Source organism: Phyllostomus discolor, chromosome 10, assembly GCF_004126475.2.
Source record: "Phyllostomus discolor isolate MPI-MPIP mPhyDis1 chromosome 10, mPhyDis1.pri.v3, whole genome shotgun sequence".
Taxonomy (NCBI): Eukaryota; Metazoa; Chordata; class Mammalia; order Chiroptera; family Phyllostomidae; genus Phyllostomus; species Phyllostomus discolor.
The window spans coordinates 49,188,951-49,215,400 of NC_040912.2; the positions used below are offsets into that span (position 1 = coordinate 49,188,951).

Genomic DNA, 26,450 nt, shown 5'->3' on the forward strand with positions numbered 1-26,450 from the left:
CCAGTCTTCACCTTGGCTACTGCAGCCCACTAGTCGGGCAACCATCTTCTTAACAACCCAGTTCTGGGGCCCATTTGCTGTTGGGAAGTGGAAATCATAGTCATATAACCTATCTGCCCACAATTTAAAAGTTGATTACAATTTCTAGCAAAAATATACAGGATGAAATGAAGAACGCACTTTATAGTAAGTGAGCTATGTTTTGGTAGGGATGTCAGCATGCACACGAGAAGGCATGTGTCAGGTGTTGCACTTCCATGTGAAGTCACTATGAATATGAAGTGGCACTGCAGCTGTGATGTGACTTTTGAAATAATGAACATCTTATATTAAAATTCCAAACAAAACATAATACAACCCTGCCCCAAATTCCTTATTTATGTGGTAATCATGTTGTGGAAAATTGGTGTATATTAAAAACTGTATAAAATAATCATGTTTACATAAAGCAGTGTTTGGATCCAGGCTCAGATGGCTATAAACTGACTTTTTTGCACCATGAATGTCCATTTGGATATTTGAAAGGAGAACAGGACAAAAATTGTGGGATTCAGGACAGTTCTCTGTTGTACAGAACTGCCCTGTATGTTGTCTGCCAAATGCCAAGCATGTCTTCTAAATTATGGTGACAATGAAAAATTGCCCCCACAAGCTCAGAATATACCTTCTAGGTGGCAGTGCCACTTGTGTTGAAAATCTCTGCCTTAAACACTTCCAAGACACAGAAACCCAAAGAGATCATCTCAAGCCAGAAGCTCATTGTGCTACAATGTCATGGTCTAGAGAGGCTCGACAGGCTGCAGGAGGAAGTCTACTCTGTTTTTTCCCCCAAGGCTAAGATATGTTTTTGCCTTCATCTTGCCTTTATCAGTCTGCACTATACTACCCTGCGTTCCTGTGGTTGAAGCTTTTTGCATCCCCTCCATTCCCCATCCTTGTAGCTTTCTGGGGAGGCTTTCTTTAGACCAGCTTCTGAAGCAAGTGTGCAAAATGGGTTTGAAAGTATCCAAGAAAACTAATGGAAGTGTAAATATATGTAACTTACAGTTTACCCAATTAGAGGCTTTTTCATACATAATTTGTAACTAGGCAAACATGGCTAAATTATTTTGGTACATAAATTATGAGAATTTTATCTCTTGAAGGATACAGTTTTGCTATAAAGTATAATAATATTTTGATAATTGGATTTGTGAATTACTTCACAAAGTTAATCTTTAATAACAATGCAGATCAATATGGGGGAAATACTTAGCTATTATTGTGATTTCAGGAATCAATATTTTTGCTTTCTCTTCTTTGTGAGGCAGCCTTTTGGTGATGTACATAAGTTTAAATTCTCCATCTGTCATAGGGTGGTTGTGTGAGGTAAAGCAAATTAATCAGTATCTCTGAGCCTTGTTGTAAATTGTCCTTATCAGTAATACAGTGATGCTGATATTTAATAGCATGGTTGTAAGGACTCATTTAGAACATCTGATGCAGTTTTCTCCTAGTACTTGCTACTGTGTGTTCATATTTTTCAGGCAGTATAGAATAAGGCTGATAAAAATTTTAAGTCTTTTTACTTGACCTATTTCCATAATGTAAACAGTTTTTATAATTACTGTTTTGAAAATACTGAAATATTAAAAAGTATTACAATAGGCTCATGACATTCTGCTACTAAATATACTGTAGTACATGCTGTCATTTTTGTAAATAATATGGGCAACAATTTTACCTGATTCTCTCAAGAAATGAAGTTTTTAAAAACCTAACATCTTGAGATAACTAAAACCAAAACCAAGAAGAAGTAGTGGGCTGAGTTGAGTCTGGGGAGCGGGCCCCTGACAGGCTTCCAAGTTGAGTGGTACACTCGCACACACCAGCCTGAAATTGTAGCCTTCAGTATATGGATTTGTATGTCATGGACCTTTGGGTTACACAAAAGTTGTAAAGCCGCATAGCTTAAATCTGAGAATGTCGAGGCTACATTGTCCTTCACCTAATAATGATTTTAATATATGTGGGCATTTTAAATTTTGTTTCCTAATATTTGCCATTGTAAAAATGATGCTGCTGAATAGTTACATACATACATTACTTTTTTCTTTCTCTAGTGGTATTTCTTTTTAGTTATTATTTATTGATTTTTTAGTGAGAGAGAAAGAGAGAGACATCAATTTGTTGTTGCATTTATTTAGGTCTTCATTCGTTGCTTCTTGTGTGTTCCCTGATTAGAGATTAAACCTCCGACCTTGATATATCGGGATGACGCTCTAACCAACTGAGTTACCCAGCCAGGGTCTAGTGGTATTTCTTTAGGATAAATCTCTAAAAGTAAAAGTAGAATTAGTGTATTAAAGGACACAAACCTTTTATGGCACTTGATGTAATCACTAAATTATTTATAAAAATGTTTATAGATTTATACTGTCTTCAGGTAAGTAGACACTGAACAGCTGTCTCTAGGGAATTTTTTATTTAAAGTGTGAAATATTTTAATTTGTATTTCTTTGATTAGTAAATTTAAACATTTACTTTTCATATGTTTGTGGTATTTCCTCTTGATTATTTATTCACTTATTTTTTCATATTTAACTTACAGGATCACTTAACTATTTAGGTTTTTTTCAGGACTTCGGCTAAATTAGATTTTTATCTAATCATATTCTGCTTTTTTTTCTTTTAGCTCCGGTAATAAACCGATTCACAAGGCGTGCCTCAGGTAACTCTATGTTATGGATTTTGCTTATTAATGGTGACATTTTTTAAATGATACCAGTACTGGAGAATAAGGTATGAAGAGAATAATTGCTATAGAGCAGTGGTTTTCCATTGGTGTGTAGCCGCAGGCACACTGATGTGCCGCAAGAATTTTTAAAAACATGCAATACCTGACTACTTTGTCAGGGGCACTGACTTTTTTCCCTTAGATTGTCAGGTAACTGGCAACAGCTGTTCCTTGTGAATGAATCAAAATTATACCTATTTTTTTAATCAGATCAACAAAGATTATACTTCTTGGTATGCTGCAGAATTTTAGTAGTTTATGTGTGCCATGAGATGAAAAACGTTGAAAATCGCTGCTATAGATTGATAATTTATTTGTCATTTTCCCAGGAAAACATAACCTCTGATATAGTAAAGAATAGGAAGTAGTTGGAAATATTCTCTGATTGGCTAAACTTAAAATTACACTGTGCAGTGAAGCTAATATCCCTTTTTTTTTAAATTTTTTTTTAAAGATTTTATTTATTTATTTTTAGAGAGGGAAGGGAGGGAGATAGAGAGAGAGAGAGAGAAACATTAATGTGCAGTTGCTGGGGGTTATGGCCTGCAACTCAGGCATGTACCCTGGCTGGGAATCGAACCTGGGACACTTTGGTTCCCAGCCCGCGCTCAATCCACTGAGCTACGCCAGCCAGGGGATGCTAATATCCCTTTTAAATGGAGACTGTCACCCTAATTTGTTTATTCTTGCACTTAATTAGTTATTAGTATATGCATGATTCATGAGCCACAGTTTAGAAGCACTATTTAGAAGATTGGGTAAAGGGTCAAGGACACTCTAGAAACAGTGGTGGATGAGAGTTTTTAATAAGGGGCAGGAAAACTTAAAATGCAGATGCCATAAGAACTTATTGTCATGTAGCCATTTAGAATTGGAACAAATTGCTTTACATTTCTTAATACCCGTATGGCTATTGCTGTCTTCAAGATACCACAGTAACCTCCTACATAGTCACAGTGATTACAAGTGCTTAAATTAGGTTCACTACCTGCACTGGTAGAAGGACATAGCTGAGAGTATTTCTATCCAGAATGGTTGAAGTAAAGTTTGGGCATTGAAATGGGTAAACTGTTATTTGAAAAACTCACCTTTGTGGAATACTTCTTCTCTGAAGGTAGAGGACAAATGAAGTCTTACCATGTTTGGTTTGAGAAAATTACTCTTTCTTTTAAATATAACTAGATTCTTTTTGTTGAAAACCACAAGATAAACATTTCACACAGATCATCTTTGATGTTTATATAATGCAAATAAGTGATTCATTTCATAAAATTACCTTATTTCCATCCGTACTATATTCCTAAAGGTGTTTTAAGGTTGAGTTTTATTTTAATTTGTCAGCCATTACTGAAAAATTTACTCTAATGTAGTGACCAAGTCTGTAAAGAGAAAGACAAGGATTAGGAAAATGTGCTGTATTGGGGTGCTGTTTATTTTACCCTCCTAAATTTTTGTAATCTCAAGGTGCATTTATTTTAAATGTTGAAAACAAAAAGTAAATTATGCTAACTTGTGGAATGAGAGATTATGTTCACGTTAGTAAGTCGTCAAATTTTATCCCAAAGTAGAGCTATCAAGAATGATTATAGTCTGGTTCGGTATATAGTCTTTATGAGCAGTGGTGCAAATAATAAGAGAGAATCATTAGGGTGATACCTTGTTTTTGTGATATAAAATTCTTTCCATAGGTACAGAGATAAGAATCTTAGAGTAAATTATTTATTTTTCTGTCTAAAGCTATATGACATGAGATTTATTTCTGGGCAAGTTTCACTAGTATTTATTGTACCTTATACATATCACCAATTGATGAGTTGGGGCTTCAGTTATGTAGGTTAATTTTTTTAAAGCTTTTATTTAATTTTAGAGAGAGGGGAAAGGAGGGAGTAAGACAGGGGAAGAAACATTCATGCGAGGGAAACATCGATTGATTGCCTTTCATACACGCCCCATCGGTGGACTGAACCTGCTCTGGATTTGCCCTGCTCTGGAATGGAACCAACCACCTTTCGCTTTGCAGGATGATGCCGTCCAACGCAGCTGCACCATTGAGGTTGTAGGTTACTTTTTAAACACAATTGTTTGAGTGCCCCTTCACCACTAATCCTGTGAGCAGTGTATCTCAGCAGGGCTTTGCTGAAAATGGAGAGAAGATGGAATGTGAGCAGAGAAATACACATTAAAGTGATACTGCATTTACTCCTAGAATGACAGGACATAGGAAATGTCAGTGAACATAATAAGCAATTCGATTTAAAGAAAAATGATAAAGTGATACCAAGTTCAGAATCATGTTATATAAAGCATTATGCCTTAAAAGGAATAAAAATTGTTACTGTAACATTCTGAAACCATTATGAGACTAAATCATGACATTGAATATAGGAAGGAAAAGAGAATTAATTTATGGAGTGCCCCTGGTGGGTCAGGCACTAAGCATTTTATATACATTTTCAGTCTTTCAAGCAAGGCGCAAATAGGGTTATGTTTACTCCTTTAGATAAAAACAACAGTGGTTAAAAAAAAAAAGGAATGGGATTGTTACAGAAAACCCCCCTGTGGGTCTTTTGTTCTGTGGCACCAGATACTATTGCAGAAAAAATATTCCCCTTCTCCCCTGCAGTGGTCTTAATCACTCCGGGTTCTTTTTGCCCACTGCCCGGGTTCTTTTTGCCCACTGCCGATATGAACTGTGACTCTCAATGCCAGAGTTTGATAAAAAGGAAAGGAATTATTTATTCAAAAGTTATACAGGTTTAGAGTAATGGTGGAATGTTGTCATTAAATTTCAAAGTCTCTTTAAAACTCCCACAGACACACACAGTCCTCCTTCTCCTTGCCAAACCAGATCAGTTAGGGGTACCGTCTCTCAGGAAAAGAAATAGAATTTGTAACTTGGCTAGGCTCCCATTCCATTTTTAAAATAACTTTTGAATTTTATTGTTGTTCAGGTACAGTTTTCTGCCCTTCCCCTGCTACCCCTTCTCACTGCCCAGCCATCTCTACCCCTCCCCTGTCTCCAGGCCCCACTTGTTTTTGTCCATGTGTCCTTTATAGTTCCTGTAAACCCTTTTTCTTTCCCCCCATTATCCTCTCCCCTCTGGTTACTGTCAGTTCTTAATTTCAATGTCTTTGGTTATATTTTGCTTGCTCGTTTGTTTTGTTGATCAGGTTCCAGTTAAAGGTGAGACCTTATGGTATTTGTCGCTTACCACCTGGTGTATTTCACTTAGCATAATGCTCTCCAGTTCCATCCATGCTGTTGGAAAAAGTAATAGCTCCTTTCTTTCTGCTGCGTAGAATTCCATTGTGTGAATGGACCATAGTTTTTTAATCCATTTATTTAGGATGGGCACTTGGGTTGCTTCCAGTACTTGGCTATTGTAAATTGTGCTGCTATGAACATTGGGGTGCATAGGTTCTTTTGGGTTGGTGTTTCAGGGTTCTTAGGATATAATCCTAGCAGTGGAATTGCCAGGTCAAAAGGCAGCTCCATTTTTAGTTTTCTGAGGAAATTCCGTACCATTTTCCGTAGTGGATGTACCAGTCTGCATTCCCACCAACAGTGCACTAGGGTTCCCTTTGCTCTACAACCTCTCCAGCACTTGTTATTTGCTGCTTTGTTTATGATGGCCATTCTCAATGGTGTGTGTGAAGGTATCATTGTGATTTTAATTTGCATCTCTCTGATGACCAGTGATGCTGAGCGTCTTTCATTATGTCTCTGGACCCTCTGTATGTCCTCCTTTGAGAAGTGTCTGTTAAGTCTTTTGCCCATTTTTTAATTGGGTTGCTTGTCTTCTTAGAGTGGAGTCATGTGAGTTCTTGATATATTTTGGAGATCAAACCCTTGTCTGAGGTATCATCGGCAAATATGTTTTTCTATATAGTTGGTTTTCTTTTTGTTTTAATGCAATTTTCTTTAGCCGTGCAGAAACTTTTTTATTCTGATGAGGTCCCATTTGTGTTTATTCTTTCCTTTATGTCCCTTGCTCTAGGGGACATATCAGTGAAAATATCTGATATTTTCCTGCGTATGTTCTCCTGAAGGACTTTTATGGTGTCACGACTTATATTTGAGACTTTTATCCATCTTGAATTTGTTTTTGTGTATGATGTAAGTTGGTGATGAAGTTTCTTTCTTTCTTTCTTTCTTTTTTTTTTTTTTTTTGCATATAGCTCTCCCAGCACCATTTGTTGAGGAAGCTATTTTTGCTCCATTTTATGCTTTGTACCCCTTTGTCAAATGCTAATTGGCCATAGAGACTTGGGTTTATTTCTGGGCTCTCAGTTCTGTTCCATTGGTCCATGTGTATGTTCTTATGCCAGTACCAGGCTGTTTTGATTACAGTGACCTTGTAATGCAGTTTGATATCAGGTATCATGATCACTCCTACTTTGTTCTTCTGTCTCAAAATCGCTGCAACTATTCAGGGTTGTTTATGTTTCCATATAAATTATTGAAGTATTCTGTATCTGTGAAATATGCCATTGGTACTTTAATAAGTACTACGTTAAATCTATAAATTGCTTTGGGTAGTATGGATATTTTTGATGATGTTAATTCTTCCGATCCATGAACATGGTGTATGTTTCCATTTCTTTGTGTCTTTCTTAATTTCTTTTTTCCCTGTTGTGTAGTTTTCTGAGTACAGGTCTTTTATTTCCTTTTCTAGGTTTATTCCTAGGTACTTTATTTTTCTTGTTGCTATATCAAATGGGATTTTTTTCCCTGATTTCTGTTTCTGATATTACATTGTTAGTATATAGAAATGCCTTTGATTTCTGAATATTGACTTTGTATCCTACTGTTTTGCCAAACTCATTTATTAGGTCGAGCAGTTTTTTGGTGGAATCTATAGGATTTTCTATGTACACAATCATATCATCTGCAAACAATGACAGTTTTATTTCCTCTTTTCCAATTTGGATGCCTTTTATTTCCTTTTCTTGTCTGATTGCTGTTGCAAGGATTTCCATTACTATGTTGAATAGAAGTGGTGAAAGTGGACAGCCTTGTCTTGTTCCTAATCTTAGTGGGAAAGTTTTTAGTTTTTATTTATTGAATGTGCTATTGGCTGTAGGTCTCTCATATATGGCCTTTATTATATTGGGGAATGCTCCCTCTATTCCCACTTTGCTGAGTGTTTTAATCATAAGTGGGTGCTGTACCTCATCAAATGCTTTTTCCATATCTATTGATATGATTTGTGATTTTTGTCTTTGCTTTTATGTGATGCATTACATTTATTGATTTGCGAATATTGTACCATCCTTGCATCCCTGGAATGAATCCCACTTGGTCATGGTGTATGATCTTTTTAATGTATTGTTGGATGTGGTTTGCCATTTTTGTTGAGGATTTTAACGTCTGTGTTCATCAGTGATATTGACCTGAAGTTTTCTTTCTTTGTTGTCTCTTTATCTTTGGGATTAGCATGATGCTGGTTTCATAAAAAGAGGTTGGGAGTGTTCTGTCTTCTTAGATTTTTTGGAGTAGTCTGTGATGGATAGGGGTTAGCTCTTCCTTAAATGCTTTGTAAAATTCTCCTGTGAAACCATCTGGTCCCAGGCTTTTGTGTGTTGGGAATTTTTTGATTACTGCTTCAATTTCATCTGCTGTTATTGATCTGTTCAGGCTTCCTGCTGCTTCTTCACTGAGTTTTGGAAGATTATATTTTTCTAGAAATTTGTTTATTTCACCTAGGTTTTCCAATTTCTTGGTGTATTGTTCTTTGTATTAATTTCTTCTAGTCCTTTGTATTTCTGTGGTATCAGTAGTAATCTCTCTTCTTTCATTTCTGATTGTGTTTGTTTGGGTTCTGTCTCTTTTCTGTTGAGTCTGCTTTTAAAGGCTTGTCGATTTTGCTTACCTTTTCAAAGAACAAACTCCTGGATTCACTAGTTCTTAGAATTGTGCTTTTTAGTCTCTATGTCATTTAATTCTGCTCTGATCTTGGTTATTTCCTTCCTTCTACTTGCTCTGGGCTGTCTTTGTTGTTGTTCCTCCAGTTCTAGTACCTGTAGGGTTAGGTTGTTTATTTGAAATATTCCTATCTTTTGCAGGGAGGCCTGTATCACTATGAACTTCCTTTTTAGGACTGCCTTTGCTGTGTCCCATAAGTTTTGGGGTTGTTGTGAGCTTATTTTCATTTGTTTCCAGAAACTTTTTGATTTCCTCCTTGATCTCATTCTTGACCCATTCATTGTTTAATAGCATGCTATTCAATCTCCATGATTTTGAGAGGTTTTAAGTTTTTCCTTGAGGTTGGTTTCTAGTTTCAGTCCCTTGTGGTCAGAGAAAATGCTTGATATAATTTCAGTTTTCTTCAATTTGTTAAGGCTTGTTTTATGTCCTATCATGTGGTCTATCTTTGAAAATGTTCTATGTACACTTGAAAAGAATGTGTATTTTGCTTCTTTGGGATGAAAAGCTCTATGTGTATCAGTTAAGTTCATTTGATCTAGGACATTGTTCAGTGCTGCAATATCTTTGTTGATATTTTGTTTGGAAGATCTATCCATTTTTGATAGTGGAGTGTTAAAATGCCCCACAATAATTGTGTTGCTGTCAATATCTTTCTTGAAGTTCTGTAAGATTTTATGTATATATTTAGATGCTTTTATGTTGGGTGCATGTATATTTACAATGTTTATGTGTTCTTGATGGATTCTTCCCTTGAGTGTTATGAAGTGACCTTCTGGGTCTCTTTTTACAACTCCTTTTTGAAGTCTTATTTTGTCTGATATGAGTATTGCTACCCTGGCTTTTTTTCCCTATCTGTTTGCTTGGAAAATTTTTTTCCAGCACTTCATTTCCTGTCTGTGTAGGTGTTTTGTCCTGAAGTGGCTCTCTTGTAGGCAGTGTATGTGTGGATCATGATTTCTTATCTATTCAGCCATTCTATGTCTTTTGATTGGAGCATTTAATCCATTTATATTTAAGGTTATTATTGATAGGTACTTAAATTCATCGCCATTTTTTACCTGTGTTCCTCTCTCTCTCTTTTCCTTCCTTTCCTTAAAGCAGGCCTTTTAGCATCTCTTGCAGAGCTGGTTTGGTGGAGGTGTATTCTTTTAGACTTCTTTTTTCTGGGAAGCTCCTTATTTGGCCTTTCATTTTAATTGAGAGCCTTGCTGGATAGAGTAGTCTCCCTTGCAGGCCCTTGGTTTTCATTACTTGAAATATTTCTTGCCAATCCCTTCTGCCTTGGAGCATTTCCATTGAGAAGTCAGCTGCTAGCCTTATTGGGGCTCCCTTGTATGTTACTTCCTATTTCTCCCTTGTTGCCTTTAAGATTCTCTCTTTGTCTTGAAATTTTGCCTTTTAATTGTAATGTGTCTTGAAGTGGGCCTCTTTGGTTTTCCTCTTGATTGGGGCTCACTCTGTTTCCTGGATTTGTGTGACTTTTTCTCCCATCAAATCAGGGAAGTTTTCCATCATTACTTTTTCTTTCTTTTTTTTTTTTTAAGATTTTATTTATTTATTTTTAGGGAGGGAAGGAGAGAGAGACACACACACACACACACACATCAATGTGCGGTTGCTGGGGGTTATGGCTTGCAACCCAGGAATGTACCCTGGCTGGGAATCGAACCAGGGACACTTTGGTTCCCAGCCCGCGCTCAATCCACTGAGCTATGCCAGCCAGGGCTCCATCATTACTTTTTCAAACAGATTTTTTATCCTTTACTCTTCTTCTTCTCCCTCTGGTATCCCTATTATACAGGTATTTATGTTTCATATTGTCTTGCATTCCCTTACCACCTCTTCTTTCTAACTCTCTTTTCCTTTTCTTGCTCTTTTTGGGTGTTTTTTCTCCCTAGTCCTCCAGCTTGCTGATTCAATCCTCTGCTTCATCCAGCCAGCTTGTAATTCCTTTTAGTGTGTTTTTTATTTCCGAGATTTTAATTGTTCATTTCTTCCTGGTTGTTGTTTATAGTTTATATTTCCTTTTTCGTACCATTGTAGTTCTCACTCAGTTCCTTGTAGTTTTCTGTGAGTTCCTTGAGCATATTAAAACCATTCTTTTGAATTCTATATTTGATAGTTTGCTTACCTCCATTTTATTTAGCTCTTTTAGTGGGGAGTCTTCCATTCCTTTTGATTGCATGTTTTTTTGCCTCCCCATTTTAGGTGAGTTTGTTTGTTTCTTCATTCCTGATGTTTTGCTTTGCTAGCTGTCTTTGTAGGGTGAACTTCTATACTTCTATGGTAGGAGTTCTGTGGGGTTCAGTGGTGTGGTCTCTTTGATCTCCTTGTGTGGATGCTGTAGGTTTGCCCTTTCTTCTTTTTATATGGGCTTTCTAGTTGTACTTGGGTTTTTACTTTTTGGTGGTTCTTTTGTTGGTGGTTTTTCTCCTCCAGCAGGTATACTGATGTTTGCAGCTCCCACGTATTCTTGTATGGGATCAGTGTAGGGGGTAGGCAAAATGGACTAAGACAGCGGGAGAGTATTTTATGGGATTTAAAGTACCAGCAAGTAGAGAAGAGATGGGATATTCTTTGGGTAAGTATAGTGTTAACTATGATATTTCACCCACCTAGCCACTTTTTATGAAAGGTGAAAGAGAGATAAGACTCTTGTTTGAGGAGAGGATTGTGAGCTGAATCCAGAAAACAGAGCACTTGTGTAAGGTTAGATGATGAGATGTAGTGAGAGTAAAGGATAGAAAGTTGGCATAGTGTGAGAGAGAATAGAGTTAACAACAACAATGATAAAACTCAGGAATAAAGTGGAGTGGGCTAAGATCAGGGAGGGTTGCTGTGTATTTACAATTGCATGGAACAACCATTATTTACTATAGTACTGGAACAACAATAATATGTCAAGAAATACATGATTTGGATAGCCAGAATAGAAAGTACATGATGAGGAGTAGTGTGTAATTGGAACACAAGTGAAGTGAAAGAAGGAAAATTAAAATACAGTAGAGAGAGAATTAGGAAAGCCAATCAAACATTGCAATTAAACAGAGAAATAAAAATGAGGAAAACTAAACATATGGAAGAGAAATTTAAAAAATACTAATAAAATAAGAGAAGTAAAAATAATGAATAATAATAATAATACAAATAAACCATAAAATGCCAGTTCCATGGGATAGCAAAGTGACATTTGTCCCAGTTTCTCAGTTGTTGGGGTTAGCCTTGTGCTCCCTTTTTGTGTCTATCTCTGGACCTTTCATAACTCTGCATCTCATTGTCTCACTTGGGGGAAGAAAAAAAAGAGGAAAAGAAAAAAAAATAAGCCTCTTGCTGACTTTAAACCTATTCAGCGAGTTATGCTGGTCTTCCTGGTTGCCACAGGAGGTTGTGGGGGCTGGGCCTTGCTTTTCTCCCTTCCTATGGTTCTGGGAGGATGGGGACCGAGTCTGGGCCCAATATTCACAGTTCCTCAGCCTCTGGCCCAGGTGCTCTGTGAGCTGCTAGGCTCAAATCTGCTACTCAGTATCTGGGCGTGCAGTGCGAGTCAGGCCCGGGCACACTGTTCCACTCAGCCCCTCTGCTTCTGGGCCTGCACAGCTCAAATCACCCTCAGGGCGAGCCAGCTGCTGCTAGAGTTCCTTACAAAGCAGCTGCCCACTGTTCTTTACAAGCCCATAGCTTTTCCCACAGCCCAACTTTCCAACCAGTCAGAGACTATCCGAGTCAGGGTCTGACAAGGTCCAATTCCTTCTTTCTCCAGGTGTCGCCTGCACTCGACAATTTCTCTGGTGCTGGTGTCCAGTGTCAGTGGATGTATATCGCCTCTGTGTGTCTCCCACTTCACCTGTTTCCCGCAGTGACTTCCAGGTCCTTCCTTGTGCTGGGCTGCCCTCCTGCTCTGATAGGGCAGGGAGCTGGCAATCTAACTCTTCTACTTGTATCCTGAAGAGCTGGGCCAGGGGCCACAGCAGCCTGGGTTCCTGTGCAGATCCCAGGGACCTAACCATCCTCACTGTCTGTTTTTTAATGTCCTCTACAATTTTTGGCCTCTAAACTTTACATAAGCTGGGATTCCATTGGCTGTTCACTCTGTTCCTCAGGTAAACTAGGTGTTCCAACTGGGCACAGGGAGAATTGGCCTCAGCTCCCACATACCTCGCCGCCATCTTGCCATATCCTGTAGGCTCCCATTCTTAATCCAAGACCATCCTCATGGTGGGCGGGGAATCCTACATCCTTTCAAACCACATGGCCAAGAGAGAGAACTCTCACGGCTGCTACATCTTGCTTTCCTGCTTTCTAAGCCATGTGGTCAAGAGAGCCCCCTCTCTACCCCCAAACCACGTGGATTAAGCCCCCTTTCCACTCCTACATGGCATGATAAAAGCCCCCAAACTTCATGGTAAAGCTCCAGCATGGCTGCTGCACCTGGGTTTAAATCCCGGCTCAGATTTGCCTGCAAAACCCCATTTCTGACTTCTCCCACACTGGGTTACACCTGCCAGTAGTCTGGTTTCTTTGCTTTTGTCAGCTGCCGTTGTTAGTCTGGGCAAGCATGGCCCTGTGACACAGCCACCTTCAAGCCTCTCTGGAAGGCACATGAAATGAAGCCCCTCAGGCAACATTGCATCTGTGGGTTAGAGTCATGCCCCTCTCCCTGGTTCAGAGCAGCACAGCAGCTTTTAAACACTGGAAGGTTTTTCAGTTATGCAAAGTAGCTTTCAGTGGCCCTGCTTTGCTTCCCTTATTCCCCAAGCAATAGCTATGGGGGTTTGGGGAAAACTCTAGCTCAGCACCCCGTTACAGGATCTGTTTAATCATCTACATGTCTATAATTTATATTGACTTTCTTATATTAAAAAATGTGTTTAATTTTCACAGCAAAGAAGAATATAAAAACAACCTTAAAACATCTTGAAGAAGAAATTCTATAGCTTTCTTTGCTAATTTAGTGGCTAAAAGTAATTTATTTTCATGGTAGAGGTATATACATCAGTTTCTTTTCAAGTAGCATTTCCTGAAAATGAAAATAAATGTCTGCTTAATATAGATAGTCATACTTGGTAATTAAAAATTTCTTAGGCTGTCTTAGGCTTGGAGTTTTATTTAAGAAATATTTTTCTTCTTAGAAATAAACTGTAAAACTTTGTAATTTAGGGGAGGAAAATTAAGTTAGGTAAAATTAGCCAGAAGTCTGTATGATATGAAAGTTTTAAAAAGTATCTATTTTTAATGTAACAATAATAAATGTGATGTTTTTATGTATATAAAACAATAATAAGTATACTATGTGTAGTGCTAGGTATTCAATCACTATTGATTGAATGAAAAAAATGTTTATTTTTAATTCTGAGTTTTCCAAATCTCTGAGGTTTTTTGGCTTTTGATATTAATATTGCATCTATCAAAATAAGTTTTTCAACCTGAATGATTCAAACAAAACATTATTTCTTTTATGCCTTTTTTCTTTTGTTGTGGTTCATGAAGATAAGAGGAATGTTATATTAAAGTGTTTAACAAAAATGTTATTTAGGATCATTTTTACACTTTTAATAATACTTTTGCTAAATGCTTTTCATGTGTTTTAAGTGGCTGTCCACAAAACTGTCAGTTTTTATTCTGTGAGTAAAATAAATCATTTCACTCAGTATTTTTGAACAGAATTCCTAGATTTTTTTTTAAATCCTCACCTGAGGAGGAAAAAAGGGAAGGAGGGGAAGGAGAAAGAGAGAGAAAAACATTGATGTGACAGAGAATATTGCTTGATTGCCTCCCACATGTGCCCCAATTGAGAATCATACTGGGAATTGGACCCACAACCTATGTATGTGCCCTGACTAGGGGTTGAACCAGCCACCTTTTGGTTTATGGGGTGATGCTCCAACCAACTGAGCCACACTGTCCAGGGCCAAAGTTCATAGAATCTTAAGAGTTTGTGGAAGTTTCAGAATTTCTTTTTTTATTTTTTAAAAGATTTTATTATTTATTTTTAGGGAGAGGGGAAGGGAGGGAGAAAGACAGGGAGAAAAACATCAACATGTATTTGCCTCTCACATGCCCCAACCGGGGCTAAGCATGTGCCCTGACTGGGAATCAAACCAGCGACGCTTTGGTTCACAGGCGTGTGTTCAATCCACTGAGCTACACCAGCCAGGGTGAGGTTTCAGGATTTCTTAAGCAGTTTTCTACTTGGTACAGGAATGAAAGAAAGAAAACAAACCAATGGGCATTGGAAGAATAGGGTCTTGCCTTATATGTTAGATTGGCTAAGTTGTACAAAACATATTTGAAACTGTTAGATATCCTCCTGAAATCCAGGTAAATGTAACTTTGGTATCTTGCTGACAACACTCTATAACCTTAATTTTATTATTTATTTTATTAAGATATAATTGGCATACAATCTTGTGTATGTTTAAGGCATACAGTGTGTTGATTTGATACATTTCTGTATTGCAGTATGATTACTCCATAATGTTATTTTAAATAGCACCCCATAATCCTATTTTTAAACAAGGAAAAAGTATTGCTTTTGTTCTTTTTTTAACCCATTTCCACTCTTAGTAATCACTTCTTATCTGTGTTTTTTTTAAATACACAGAAGTCACACACAATCTATTTTAGAATTTTTATGTAATTAACATTGCCAAATTTGGGTTTAATTTTTCCTGTAGCTTATTGTGGGCTTTCTGTTTGGGAGGTCATTTTTTTAGGTGGGAAAATAGAAATATACCATTTATTGTTATAATTATTAAAATTAGCACTGACTGGTGTAGCTCAGTAGGTTGAGCATCATCTAGCAAATCAGAAGGTCACCAGTTTGATTCTCAGGGCACATGCCTAGGTTGTGGACAGGTCCCCAGTTGGGGACGTGTGAGAAGTAAGCAAGCTATTGATGTTTCTTTGTCACATCGATGTTTCTTTCCCTCTCTTTCTCCCTCTTTTCCCTGTTTAAAAATAAATAAATAAATAGGGTCTTTAAAAAGTTATCTGTGGTGGTAGATATAGTAACTCAATAAAACTTTGAAGAGTAAATAAGCAAACAACAATCTTGTTTCATTGTTCATCTAGTATAACATATGGGAAAGACTCTAGACTGTGAAGTTACAAAGACCAGACTTGAGTTCAAAGTACCCATTTAGTCCTGGAATTTGCATGTAAGTTCTTTATCTCATTGAGTTTTACTTTATTTTCATTTTATTTCAGTTTGGAATCATATCAGCTACAGTCATACTTGTGATGGTTAAATCATTTTGTTAAGCAGAATGTCTAGGCTCTCAAAAATGTTAAGTGGTTGTTCTCTAGAACATTAAAACAAAGGAAAACAATAATATCCTCAGCTCTGTGCCTTAGCCTGCCACCATTCAAAAAGCCTTAAAGATATAACACTATTTGGTATTCATCCTTTAATATAGGCATCTCTTTTTATTATTTGCACTTTATGATTTTTAAAAAGATTTTAATGGTTTTTATATGTGTTTTCCCCCTCTGAATTGAGGGGGACAAATGTCAGGAAGTACCCTTTCATCTGGAGACACTAGGCTGCAGCATGAGGTCAGACCTCTGTCTGAATTTTTTTTAACCCCAGCATTTTCTTTTTGAAAAAAGTCAAGCTTATAGGAAAGTATGAAGAGTAATTCAGTGCACACCTTTATCTAGATTTCCCATTTGTTAAAATTTTGCCACATTTGCACACTATTTTCCTTCCTTTCTTATACATGCACATACAGATATTTTTTGTTTTTCACTGAACCTTTTAGGAATCCTGAATCCTTCATGGATAGCTCCTAAAAATAAGGACTTCTTCTACATAATATAACACAAAATAGTTTAATCTTCATACAATGATGTTAACTAATATAGAGTCTGGAGTTCAGTTTCCTCAGTTGTCTTGATATGTTCTGTCTCCCTCTCTCTTTTTTAAAAAAATTCAAGCTCATTCAAGACCTTTATATTGATTGAATTTAATTGTCATGACTTTGCTTTTCTTGACATAAATTGACTTCTTTTTTTGCAACCTGCTTTCTTAGAGTTCTGAAGGTTATCCCTAACAATGAAACAGTTCACTGTATCGTGTGCTATGAATTCCTAGACTGCATGGGCACATGCACTGCCCAGTCACTGTGCCCCATTGATGTGCAGGAATCTCTGTATTGACATTTAGTGTTGCTTTCATGGACTAACCGTGAGCATTACTTGTTGTAATATGTAATTATTTATTCTAATAGAAATGAAAATCAAACTCCAAATTATGAATTTGCTAATTTTTCTTATGTACTTAACCAACTCTATATTTTTAACATGAGTATTGAACTTTATAGTATATTTTTTAGCACAGCTAAAATTTTCTATTTTTTCCTAAACTAACATTTAGAATAATTCAGGGGTAAAATTAAGTTTTTAAATCTCATATACCCACTGTGTAAAATGACATTAAAAACTCATTGAAATCACCCAAAACAGAAAAATGATTAGTCTCCAAGAAAGTGATAAATAGCAGAAGTTCAGATCTTGTCTTGAATCTGATTCAGGGAACATGTGCTCCCTTGATTCAGGAGACATATGCTTCCTTTTGTTTTGTTTTAGAAATATTTTGTAGCTGTGGCATTCATTGTTTTTATTTTGAAGTTATTTGATGAGATCTCTTAAACTCCTGTCCCTCTCCCATAATGATTGTGCCAGAGGTTATTCTCAGATTGTCAAAAAACTAATTTGCTAGTATGGCTGTATTTACCTTTATATTTGTTTTCGAAATGAGCATTTTCAAGCTTGGTAATCACCAGCACTAGGTAGATAATGCACACTGGAAGAATACTACTTTAACTCATTTATCAAACATTTACTCAGTCCCTAATGTATGCCAGATGCAGGGCTGGGGATACAAGAAGAGTCTGGGGAGCTACAGCACGTGGGAAGCTCATAGTCTAGCAGGGAAGCTGGTTGTGACTCACTGTGGTCACCCTCTGAGTGTGACCACAATATCCACAAAGGGAAAAGGAGAAAACATGTAGTTTTTCCATGGTATGGCTCACAGGTGCCATTTGAGCTGGTCTTTAAGTTTATAATGTGGGTTTGAAGCGGAAAGGTTTTTATTATTAAAAACTAGCTATTTTGATTATAAAAAACCCCTTTTTACAGTATGCTGCTCTGCCTTTTGCCTCTGTCATCAAGCACCTGTGTCATGGAGTAAACAGATGCCATGACCATGGTTAGCAGGGTCTTAGGGCCAGGAGTTATTTATGCCTTTGACTTACCATTGTTTCAGAACGTGTGTGTCTTACCAGAGTAGGCAGTCTGAGCTCTGGGTTCAGACAGGCCTGGGCTGGAGTACTGCCTCTGCCACTCACATGTCCACTTATTAAAAATAAGTAACTGTGTGTGTGTGTGTGTGCGCGCGCGCGCAGCCTTAGTCACCTTTCTGATGCCCAGTCTTCTCACAAGATTGTTAAACAGTAAATAATCTCTGAAAGACACTTAACACGGTATTTTTTCCAGTTTGGTTTCAGAGTATCTACCTGTTGTCCATATGTGTCTCCTAGATAGGCAGGGGCTTCTAGGAGCTTAGAATGAATGTTGAAGTGCATCAGAAGTAGCTCGTGGACTGCAAACCCTGACCTGAAGAATTTGTTAGGAAGATGATACCCCAGGTGAGGCTGAAATCAAGAGTCAGAGAGTTCAGCCAGGGCAACAGGGTGAAACCAGGGTGCTGTCAGTGAGCATGGGAGGTGAGAAGAGAGAGTAGAGGGTAGACCTGAGAGAGCAGAGGGTCTCTGAGATGCCAAAGCACAGTCCCCAAGGCTCTTCGTCTGGGCTTCTCTCTCAGATGGGGTGGAAGTAGCTTCAACTACTCCATGCACCTGTTAATGCTCAGTGCCCAGGCTAATGTTAAAATCGATTCTCCCCTTTGAATGGTTACAAATAAAACCAAAAAGAACAGAGCAGGTGGTACGACCACTTGTCCCCAACCTCTTCCCTCTCTTTATATTCTAGCAATGCTCATTTACTGCTACTTAAGCATACTGTGTTCTTGCAGGCTTTAGCTGGCTGTGGGATTTAGATTCCAGTGGAATCTATGGGAAATGTTGAGTCTGGTTCTTTTTTGTTAGTCCCATGAATGCAGATAAACTATCTCAAGGTCAGTGAGAAATTCAGTTATTGCCCTGGCTGGCGTAGCTCAGTGGATTGAGCGCGGGCTGCGAACCAAAGTGTTGCAGGTTCAATTCCCAGTCAGGGTACATGCCTGGGTTGCAGGCCATGACTTCCAGCAACAACCACACATTGATGTTTCTCTCTCTCTCTCTCTCTCTTTTTCTCTTTCTCCCTCCCTTCCCTCTCTAAAAAAATAAATAAATAAAATCTTTAAAAAAAAATGAGCTTTAAAAAAAATTCAGTTATTTCTTGAACTTAACTGCATTTTCTTCAAAGTACCCTTTGAGTCCTCCAGAGAAGAGAGAGAGGAATACAATAGTAAAAACATGACTAACAGTGCAGGGCTGGGCAGTGTGGGATGTCTCCTGTTCCTGTGTCTTTAGATTTTTCTCATCAGCGGACTCCAAGGGACTGTGTCATGGGAAGCCTCTGTAGGTTGTTAGCCCTTAGTCGGTCACTGCCTAAAAACACACATGAGCCACATGGAATGGCCATTTGAACTTATCACTACCATCTCTAATTAGGATCGGCGTTTAGGTCATAAATTCACCATAATTTACTCCACAAATTCTCTGTGTAAAGGGCCAGTTTTTCCCCATAATCCATTGCAGACCAGTACTTTTATAAAATATAGTAAATTGCCACAGCAAAATGAAATAGCTATAATAGTTTCTAAACACTTTTACTCTCTGTACTTATCTCATTGTGGACTGCTGTGATATGGGTGACTTGACCTCAGTATGCTCTGTAGGAAGCATGAAAGTTCTCATAAAAAGCTTTTATAAGGGGAAATTATGTATTTATCTAAAAGAACTGCTTATTAAAACAAAACCAGAAACCTTACTTGCCACTTGGCAGTCTGTGAGAACAGACCGCAGCTTGAACAGTGCCCCGCAGAGTGGTGGAATGGTGATACTTGGTAGCCCTGCGGCAGGTCTGTGGTGTACATATTGCTACTTCTGCTGCCTGGCATGTGCCTTGCTCCTATTGGGAATACTCCACAAACTTCGTTTGTCCAGCCTTGCTACAACTCACTGCCTCCCCTCCCCTAATCATGTTCCTTCCCCCTCAGCATTATTTCTGTCTCTCTGGATGCCATCTGTGTTTAGAGTACATACTCCTGCTGCTCTTACTATTATACATCATTTGCTATTATAGTTTTTGATGTGTCTCTTCCCTCCATTGAACTGTGAGCATCACAATTGATGAACAAAGAGAAAAGGGTATTTCTGGATGAAGTGAAAGAAAAAATAGAATGCAAAATAGAAGTGGGAGTGATGGCAGGATGCGAAGATTTGGCCAGATGTGGGTAATGGGGTTTACAATTCTATTTTTTTTAAATTTAATCTTTATTATATTTAATAAGGACCAGCCATGTATGTAATTATAGAGTGAGACTACTAAAGTGGATGAAGTTTTATTGGTGTCAAAAAAGCAAACACACTTCTGGCTAAGATGGAGGCATAGGTAGACACACTGTGCCTCCTTGCACAACCAAAAAATCCCCAACAATTTAGAAACAAAAAACAACCAGAACTGACAGAATATCGACTGTGTGGAAGTTGTACAGCCAAGGAGTTAAAAGAAGAAACATTCTTCCAGACTGGTAGGAGGGGTGGAGACAGGCTGCTGGGCAGAGAGGACTCATGGCAAGGTGGTGGCTGGTGGACTCAGTGAGGCAGCGGATTTCGGAGCGGGGCACACAAGACAGCAGCAGGTGGATCAGCCAGGTGGCGGATTGTGGGCTGGGTGGCCCCACATTCACATGCAGATAAACTGAGAGAAACTACGGGGGGGGCAGGATGGACTGCACAACCCAGGGCTGTAGCACAGGGAAATAAAGCCTCAAACCACTGATTGAAAACACCTGTGGGGGTTGAAGCTGCCAGAGAAACTCCCAACCTCACAGGAGAATTCGTTGGAGAGACCACAGGGTTTTAGAATATACACAAACCCACCCACCCAGGAATCAGCACCAGAAGGGCCCAATCTGCTTGTGGGAAGTGGGGGAAATGACTGAAATCTGGCAGAGACTGTAGCAAGCACCATTGTTCCCTCTCAGACCCCTGCCCCACATACAGCGTTACAACACGGTGACATGGGTTACTCCACCTGGGTGAATACTTAAGGCTCCGCCCCTTACTACAGAACAGGCATGTCAAGACCAAAAAAAATGGCCCCAAACGAAAGAACAGATTAAAGCTCCAGAAAAAATACAACTAAGCCACGAAGAGGTCGCCAGCTTATCAGATGCACAGTTCAAAACACTGGTAATCAGGATGCGCACAGAATTTGGCCGCAAATTAGATGAAAAATGAAGGCTACACTAAGTGAAATAAAGGAAAATGTACAAGGAACCACTAGTGATGGGAAGGAAACTGGGACTCAGATCAATGGCGTGGACCAGAAGGAAGAAAGAAACATCCAACCAGAAAAGAATGAAGAAATTAGAATTCAAAAAAAATGGGAGGAACCTCCAGGACATCTTTAAACTTTCCAACATCTGAATTATAGGGGTACCAGAAGGAGAAGAGGAAGAGCAACAAGTGCAAAACTTATTTGAACAAATAATAAAGGAAAACTTCCCCAATCTGGCAAAGGAAATAGACTTCCAGGAAGTCCAGGAAGCTCAGAGAGTCCCAAAGAAGTTGGACCCAAGGAGGAACACACCAAGACACATCATAATTACATTAGCCAAGGTAAAAATGAAGGAGAGAATCCTAGAAGCAAGAGAGAAGGATGACAGTAACCTACAAAGAGTTCCCATCAGACTCTCAGCTGGTTTCTCAAGAGAGACTTTGCAGGCAAGAAGAGGCTGGAAAGAAGTATCCAAGTCATGAAGGGCAAGGACCTACATCCCAGATTGCTCTATCTAGCCAAGCTTTCTTTTAGAATGGAAGGACAGATAAAGTGCTTCTCAGATAAGGTCAAGTTCAAGGAGTTTATCATCACCCAGCCCTTATTATATGAAATGTTAAAGGGACTTATCTAAGAAAAAGAAGAAAAATATGAACAGTAAAATGACTGCAAACTCACAATTATTAGCAACCACAACAAAAACAAAAACAAACTAAGCAAACAACTGGAACAGGAAGAGAACCACAGAAATGGAGATCAGATGGAGGGTTGTCAACAGGAGAGTGTGTTTGGGGGGGAAGGTACAGAGAATAAGTAGCATAAATGGTAGGTAGAAAATAGGGGGAGGGTAAGTATAGTATAGGAAATATAGAAGCCAAAGAACTTATACGTGTGACCCATGGACATGAACTAAAGGGGGTAAATGTGGGTGGGAGGGGTGTGCAGGGTGGAGGGGAGTGAAGGGTGGGAAATGGGACAATTGTAATAGAATAATCAATAAAATACATTTTTAAAAAAAGAATTATTGATCAACATACAGAAATACTAGGAAAATTACTGCTGGACTGCAACCCTTACCAATTAAACTTAAAAAGAAAACAACCTTACCTACCCTTCTAACCAATTAACCTTTCCCAAAACCTGTTACCCACCCTTTCTTCTCTTTGTAAAAAGGTCAACTTGAAAAGAGGTGTTAAGGGCCAACTTCTTAGATCCTTGACATCTAAAAAAAAAAAAAGAAAGCAAACACAATGAGGATGGGCTTGGACATTGAAGTCTTTGTGATGATGGAAAACCTGGAGTGGAAAGCAAATTGAGTCAGGTGCCAATCATGAGGGGTGCCAGAATGCTGTGTATATCATAGGGGCACAGGTGTTTGCATGGGAGGGCCAAGCAGTGGTCTGGGTGCCAGTGTGGGGAGCCATGAGAGTCACTCGCTTGTGCAGGGAGTGAGTCCTTCTAAGAGAACTGGTGTTCTTAGAGAAGAACCAGGTTCCAGCTGAGGCAGAGAAGTGTTGGAAATGTGTTATAAAAGCACTTAAAGGTGTGGGGAACGTATTGGAAAGGAGAAAGGTAGTAGTGGACAGGAGGAATCCACACGTCGGCAGTTCAATGAGCAAATACTAATTGAGCAGTTACCATTGCCAGGCACTGTGCTACGCACTGGATACTGCAGCAGCAAACACTCCCTGCCTTCAAGATACTTACAGTTTGATGGGTGACCTTAAAGGAGTGTGGAGATGACATTGGGGCAAAGGCAGTTGTCTGGAAGGTCTTGCATGCTGTGGGTGACCAAGGATGACAGAGTAAAGAGGGCAGGTTGGTTCTAGGGACTTTAGGTTCTAATTTGTTTACTATGAATACTTTACTTGTTTACTTGCTTAACTTACCTTTCTTTAGGGTTAACTCTGTTGGGTTTCCAATGAGAGCTTTTAACTTTCTGCTGTTTACCTTAAGTATAAAGGCAGTATGGTGTAGATGTGAAGAGCTTGAATTTGGGCCATTCTTTTATTTATGTATTAAATATTCAAAAGAAAACCTACAATGTGTTTGGCACTGGGTGAGCCTGAGGCAAAAAAAACCCCCCAAAACATCATTTAGGATCTTAGTTGCATCATTTATTAGCTTTGTGACCTGGAGCAATTTACTCAAACTGTCTTCGGTAAAACTGGGTGGTTGTAATTCGTGAAGAGAATACAGGTGTAGCTGTCGTGTGCATGTGTCTGTTTTAAGTACAGTGCCTGGCACAGTGAGTGCTAATATATCATTACGCTCAGTTTATCAAGTTTTTAAAATAAAAATGCCACCATATTAATATCCTTGTTATTTTCTCCTCTAATTTATCCCACTTAATTTTAAATGGCCAAAGTACATAATTTTATGTGTCTCTGACAGCTAATTCCCTCACCCCAAATTTGGATTGATTTAACATTGTAAGGAGATTTTGTGAGAGATGGAAGAGATTTCTTTGAAATACAACATCCTTGACTTCCGGCAAGATGGAGGAATAGGTGGACGCACCGTACCTCCTCGTACAACCAAGATTAGAAAACCAATAATTTACAACAATAATTTACTGTCAGAATAACACCCAGATCCCGCAGAGGATTTATCTGAATGGAAGTTGGGCAGCCAAGAAGTTGAAGTAGACGCATTCATCCAGACTGGTAGGAGAAGACCAGCCGGGCGGGCGTGGGGCTGGCTCGGGTCGGCGGCGTGCGGAGGTTGGGGGAAGGTTTGGCGCGAAATCAGCGCAAAAGCCATCCGGGGGTGCAAGAAGGCAGCGGTGATCCCTGAGTACGCAAGCTGTGGCTGGCAGACCCAGAGGGGCAGCGATTGTGGACCAGGGCAGAACTCGAGGCCCAAAAGCCCAGACAAGGGTCTGAGTCCAGGGGAACGGAACTACCGCCATTGTTTTCTCCCACCCCGCTCCCGCCCCTGCCCCGCCCCCACATATAACGTCATAATCTAGCAATTGGGGCGCACAGCCCCGGTGAACACCTAAGGCTCCGCCCCCCACCGTAACAAGAGCACCAGGCGGGAAAAAAAAAGGAGGACAGGGGGAAAAAAAAAATGTTTTCAACAGAGCAGATCAGTCCCCCGGGACTCATCCTTTTGAGCGACCAAGAATTAGCCAATCTATCAGATGCACAGTTCAAAACACTGGTGATCAGAAAGCTCACGGAACTGGTTGATTTTGGACGAAATTTAGATGAAGGAATGCAGATTACCATAAAACATATGCAGGAAGACACGCGGAGGAGAGCCAATAGTGAAAGGAAGGAATATGAGTCTCAAAACAATACAGTGGACCAGAAGGAAGATAGAATCAACCAAGCAGGAAAGCATGATGAAATAAGAATTCAAAAAATTGAGGAAAAGATTAAGAGCATCCAAGACACCTTTAAACGTTCCAATATCCGAATTATAGGGGTACCAGAATCAGAAGGGGAAAAGCAACAGATTGAGCACATATTTGAACAAATAATAAAGGAGAACTTCCCCAATCTGGCAAAGGGAACAGTCTTCCAAGAAATCCAAGAAGCTCAGAGAGCCCCAAAGAAGTTGGACCCAAGAAGAAACACACCAAGGCACATCATAATTACATTAGCCAAGGTAAAAACGAAGGAGAGAATCCTAGAAGCAGCAAGAGATAAGGGGACAGTCACCTACAAAGGAGTTCCCATCAGACTGTCAGCTGATTTCTCCAAAGAGACCTTACAGGCAAGAAGGGGCTGGAAAGAAATATTCCAAGTCGTGAAAGACAAGGACCTACATCCCAGATTGCTCTATCCAGCAAAGCTCTCATTTAGAATGGAAGGGCAGATAAAGTGCTTCTCAGATAAGGTCAAGTTAAAGGAGTTCATCATCACCAAGCCCTTATTTTATGAAATGCTAAAGGGACTTATCTAAGAAAAGAAGATAAAGAAAAGACATGTATAGTAAAAGGACAGCAAACTCACAAATATTAACAGCCACACCTAAAGCAAAACCAAAGCAACTAAGTAAACAATTAGAACAGGAACAGAACCACAGAAATGGAGGGCACATGGAGGGTTAGCAGCAGGGGGGTGGGAGGAAGAGAGAGGGGGAAAAGGTATAGAGAATAAGTAGCATAGAATGTAGGTTGAAAATAGGGGGAGAGCAAGAATAGTACGGGAAATGTAGAAACTAAAGAACTCATAAGTATGACACATGGACATGAACTAAAGGGGGAAATGTGGGTGGGAGGGGGATACAGGGTGGAGGGGAGAGAAGTGGGGAAATGGGACAACTGTAATAGCATAATCAATAAAATATATTAAAAAAAAAAGGATCACCCCCCCAAAAAAAAAAAAGAAAAAAAAAGAAATACAACATCCTTTAGCTTTTTAGATAAAAACAAAAGAGCAACTCCATTCTCCTCTAAATGATATTTGTGGACTTATTTTGAAAATAAATGGATCTGCCTTTTAAATTTTAACCTTTAATTTTAAACAGGCAAGTATGAATTTAGTTCCCACCCTCCCCCTTCCATGCTGTGAATCAGGTTGAACCACCTGCTTTTTGGAGCTGATTAGTAGGGAATGTTACTTTCACTGGGTTCTGAGAGCCCAACAGTGTATTATATGCTAGCTGATCATTTGATTATGTTTCTGATATTTAAAAAAATTAATGGCACAACTAAAACTCAGAAAAGTATGTTTAGGCCTTCTCTTTCTTTTACCAGTAGCAAGCAGGTTTCACCTGCACCATCACCACCACCCTCTCTCCTGTCTTCAGTCTTGAGTTACTAAAACTAGGGAACATTGATTCTGATGTTGCTGTTTTACAAACGATGGTATAATTAAACTGCTGAAACCTTAAAATATAGATTAGTGATATATTGTTTTCAGAATGGTAGAAAGGAGGAGTCTTCCGTTTGAAAGACTAAAGAACTTAAATAATGGTGTTGTTACACTTTTATCAAGGAATTGTGAATATTATCGTTATTGACCTCCATCAGAAAAGGTGGAACTGACCCCTTCCTTAGATATTTTAAAACAGGATTTCAAGTTATAGCTCCCTTTTAAAAACAGATGTGGATAATTCAGTATGTCCATTGTATAACACAAAGTAATACTAGATGCAAAGTGTCTCAGAAAATGTACATGGTTATGCTGTCAGGTCATTTTTTTTAAATATATTTTATTGATTATGCTATTACAGGTGTCCCATTTCCCCCCTTCTCTCCCCTCCCCCCTGTACCCCCCCTCGCAC

At 38.9% G+C, this 26,450-nt stretch overlaps 1 protein-coding gene and 1 long non-coding RNA gene across 2 annotated transcripts in view; both read left to right on the top strand.

The window, feature by feature from the left end:
• PRKAR2B (protein kinase cAMP-dependent type II regulatory subunit beta) overlaps window positions 1-26,450 on the top strand; it is a 117,108-nt gene that overhangs the window by 21,216 nt on the left and 69,442 nt on the right. Inside the window, exon 2 of the mRNA XM_028525437.2 lies at window positions 2,675-2,710. Coding sequence (XP_028381238.1) covers window positions 2,675-2,710 — 36 coding nt within the window. The remainder of the gene's footprint in view (window positions 1-2,674; window positions 2,711-26,450) is intronic.
• Window positions 2,980-4,644, top strand: LOC118497111. The gene is made up of 2 exons (XR_004899660.1): window positions 2,980-3,189; window positions 3,411-4,644. It is a non-coding gene; the product is annotated as an uncharacterized LOC118497111 (long non-coding RNA).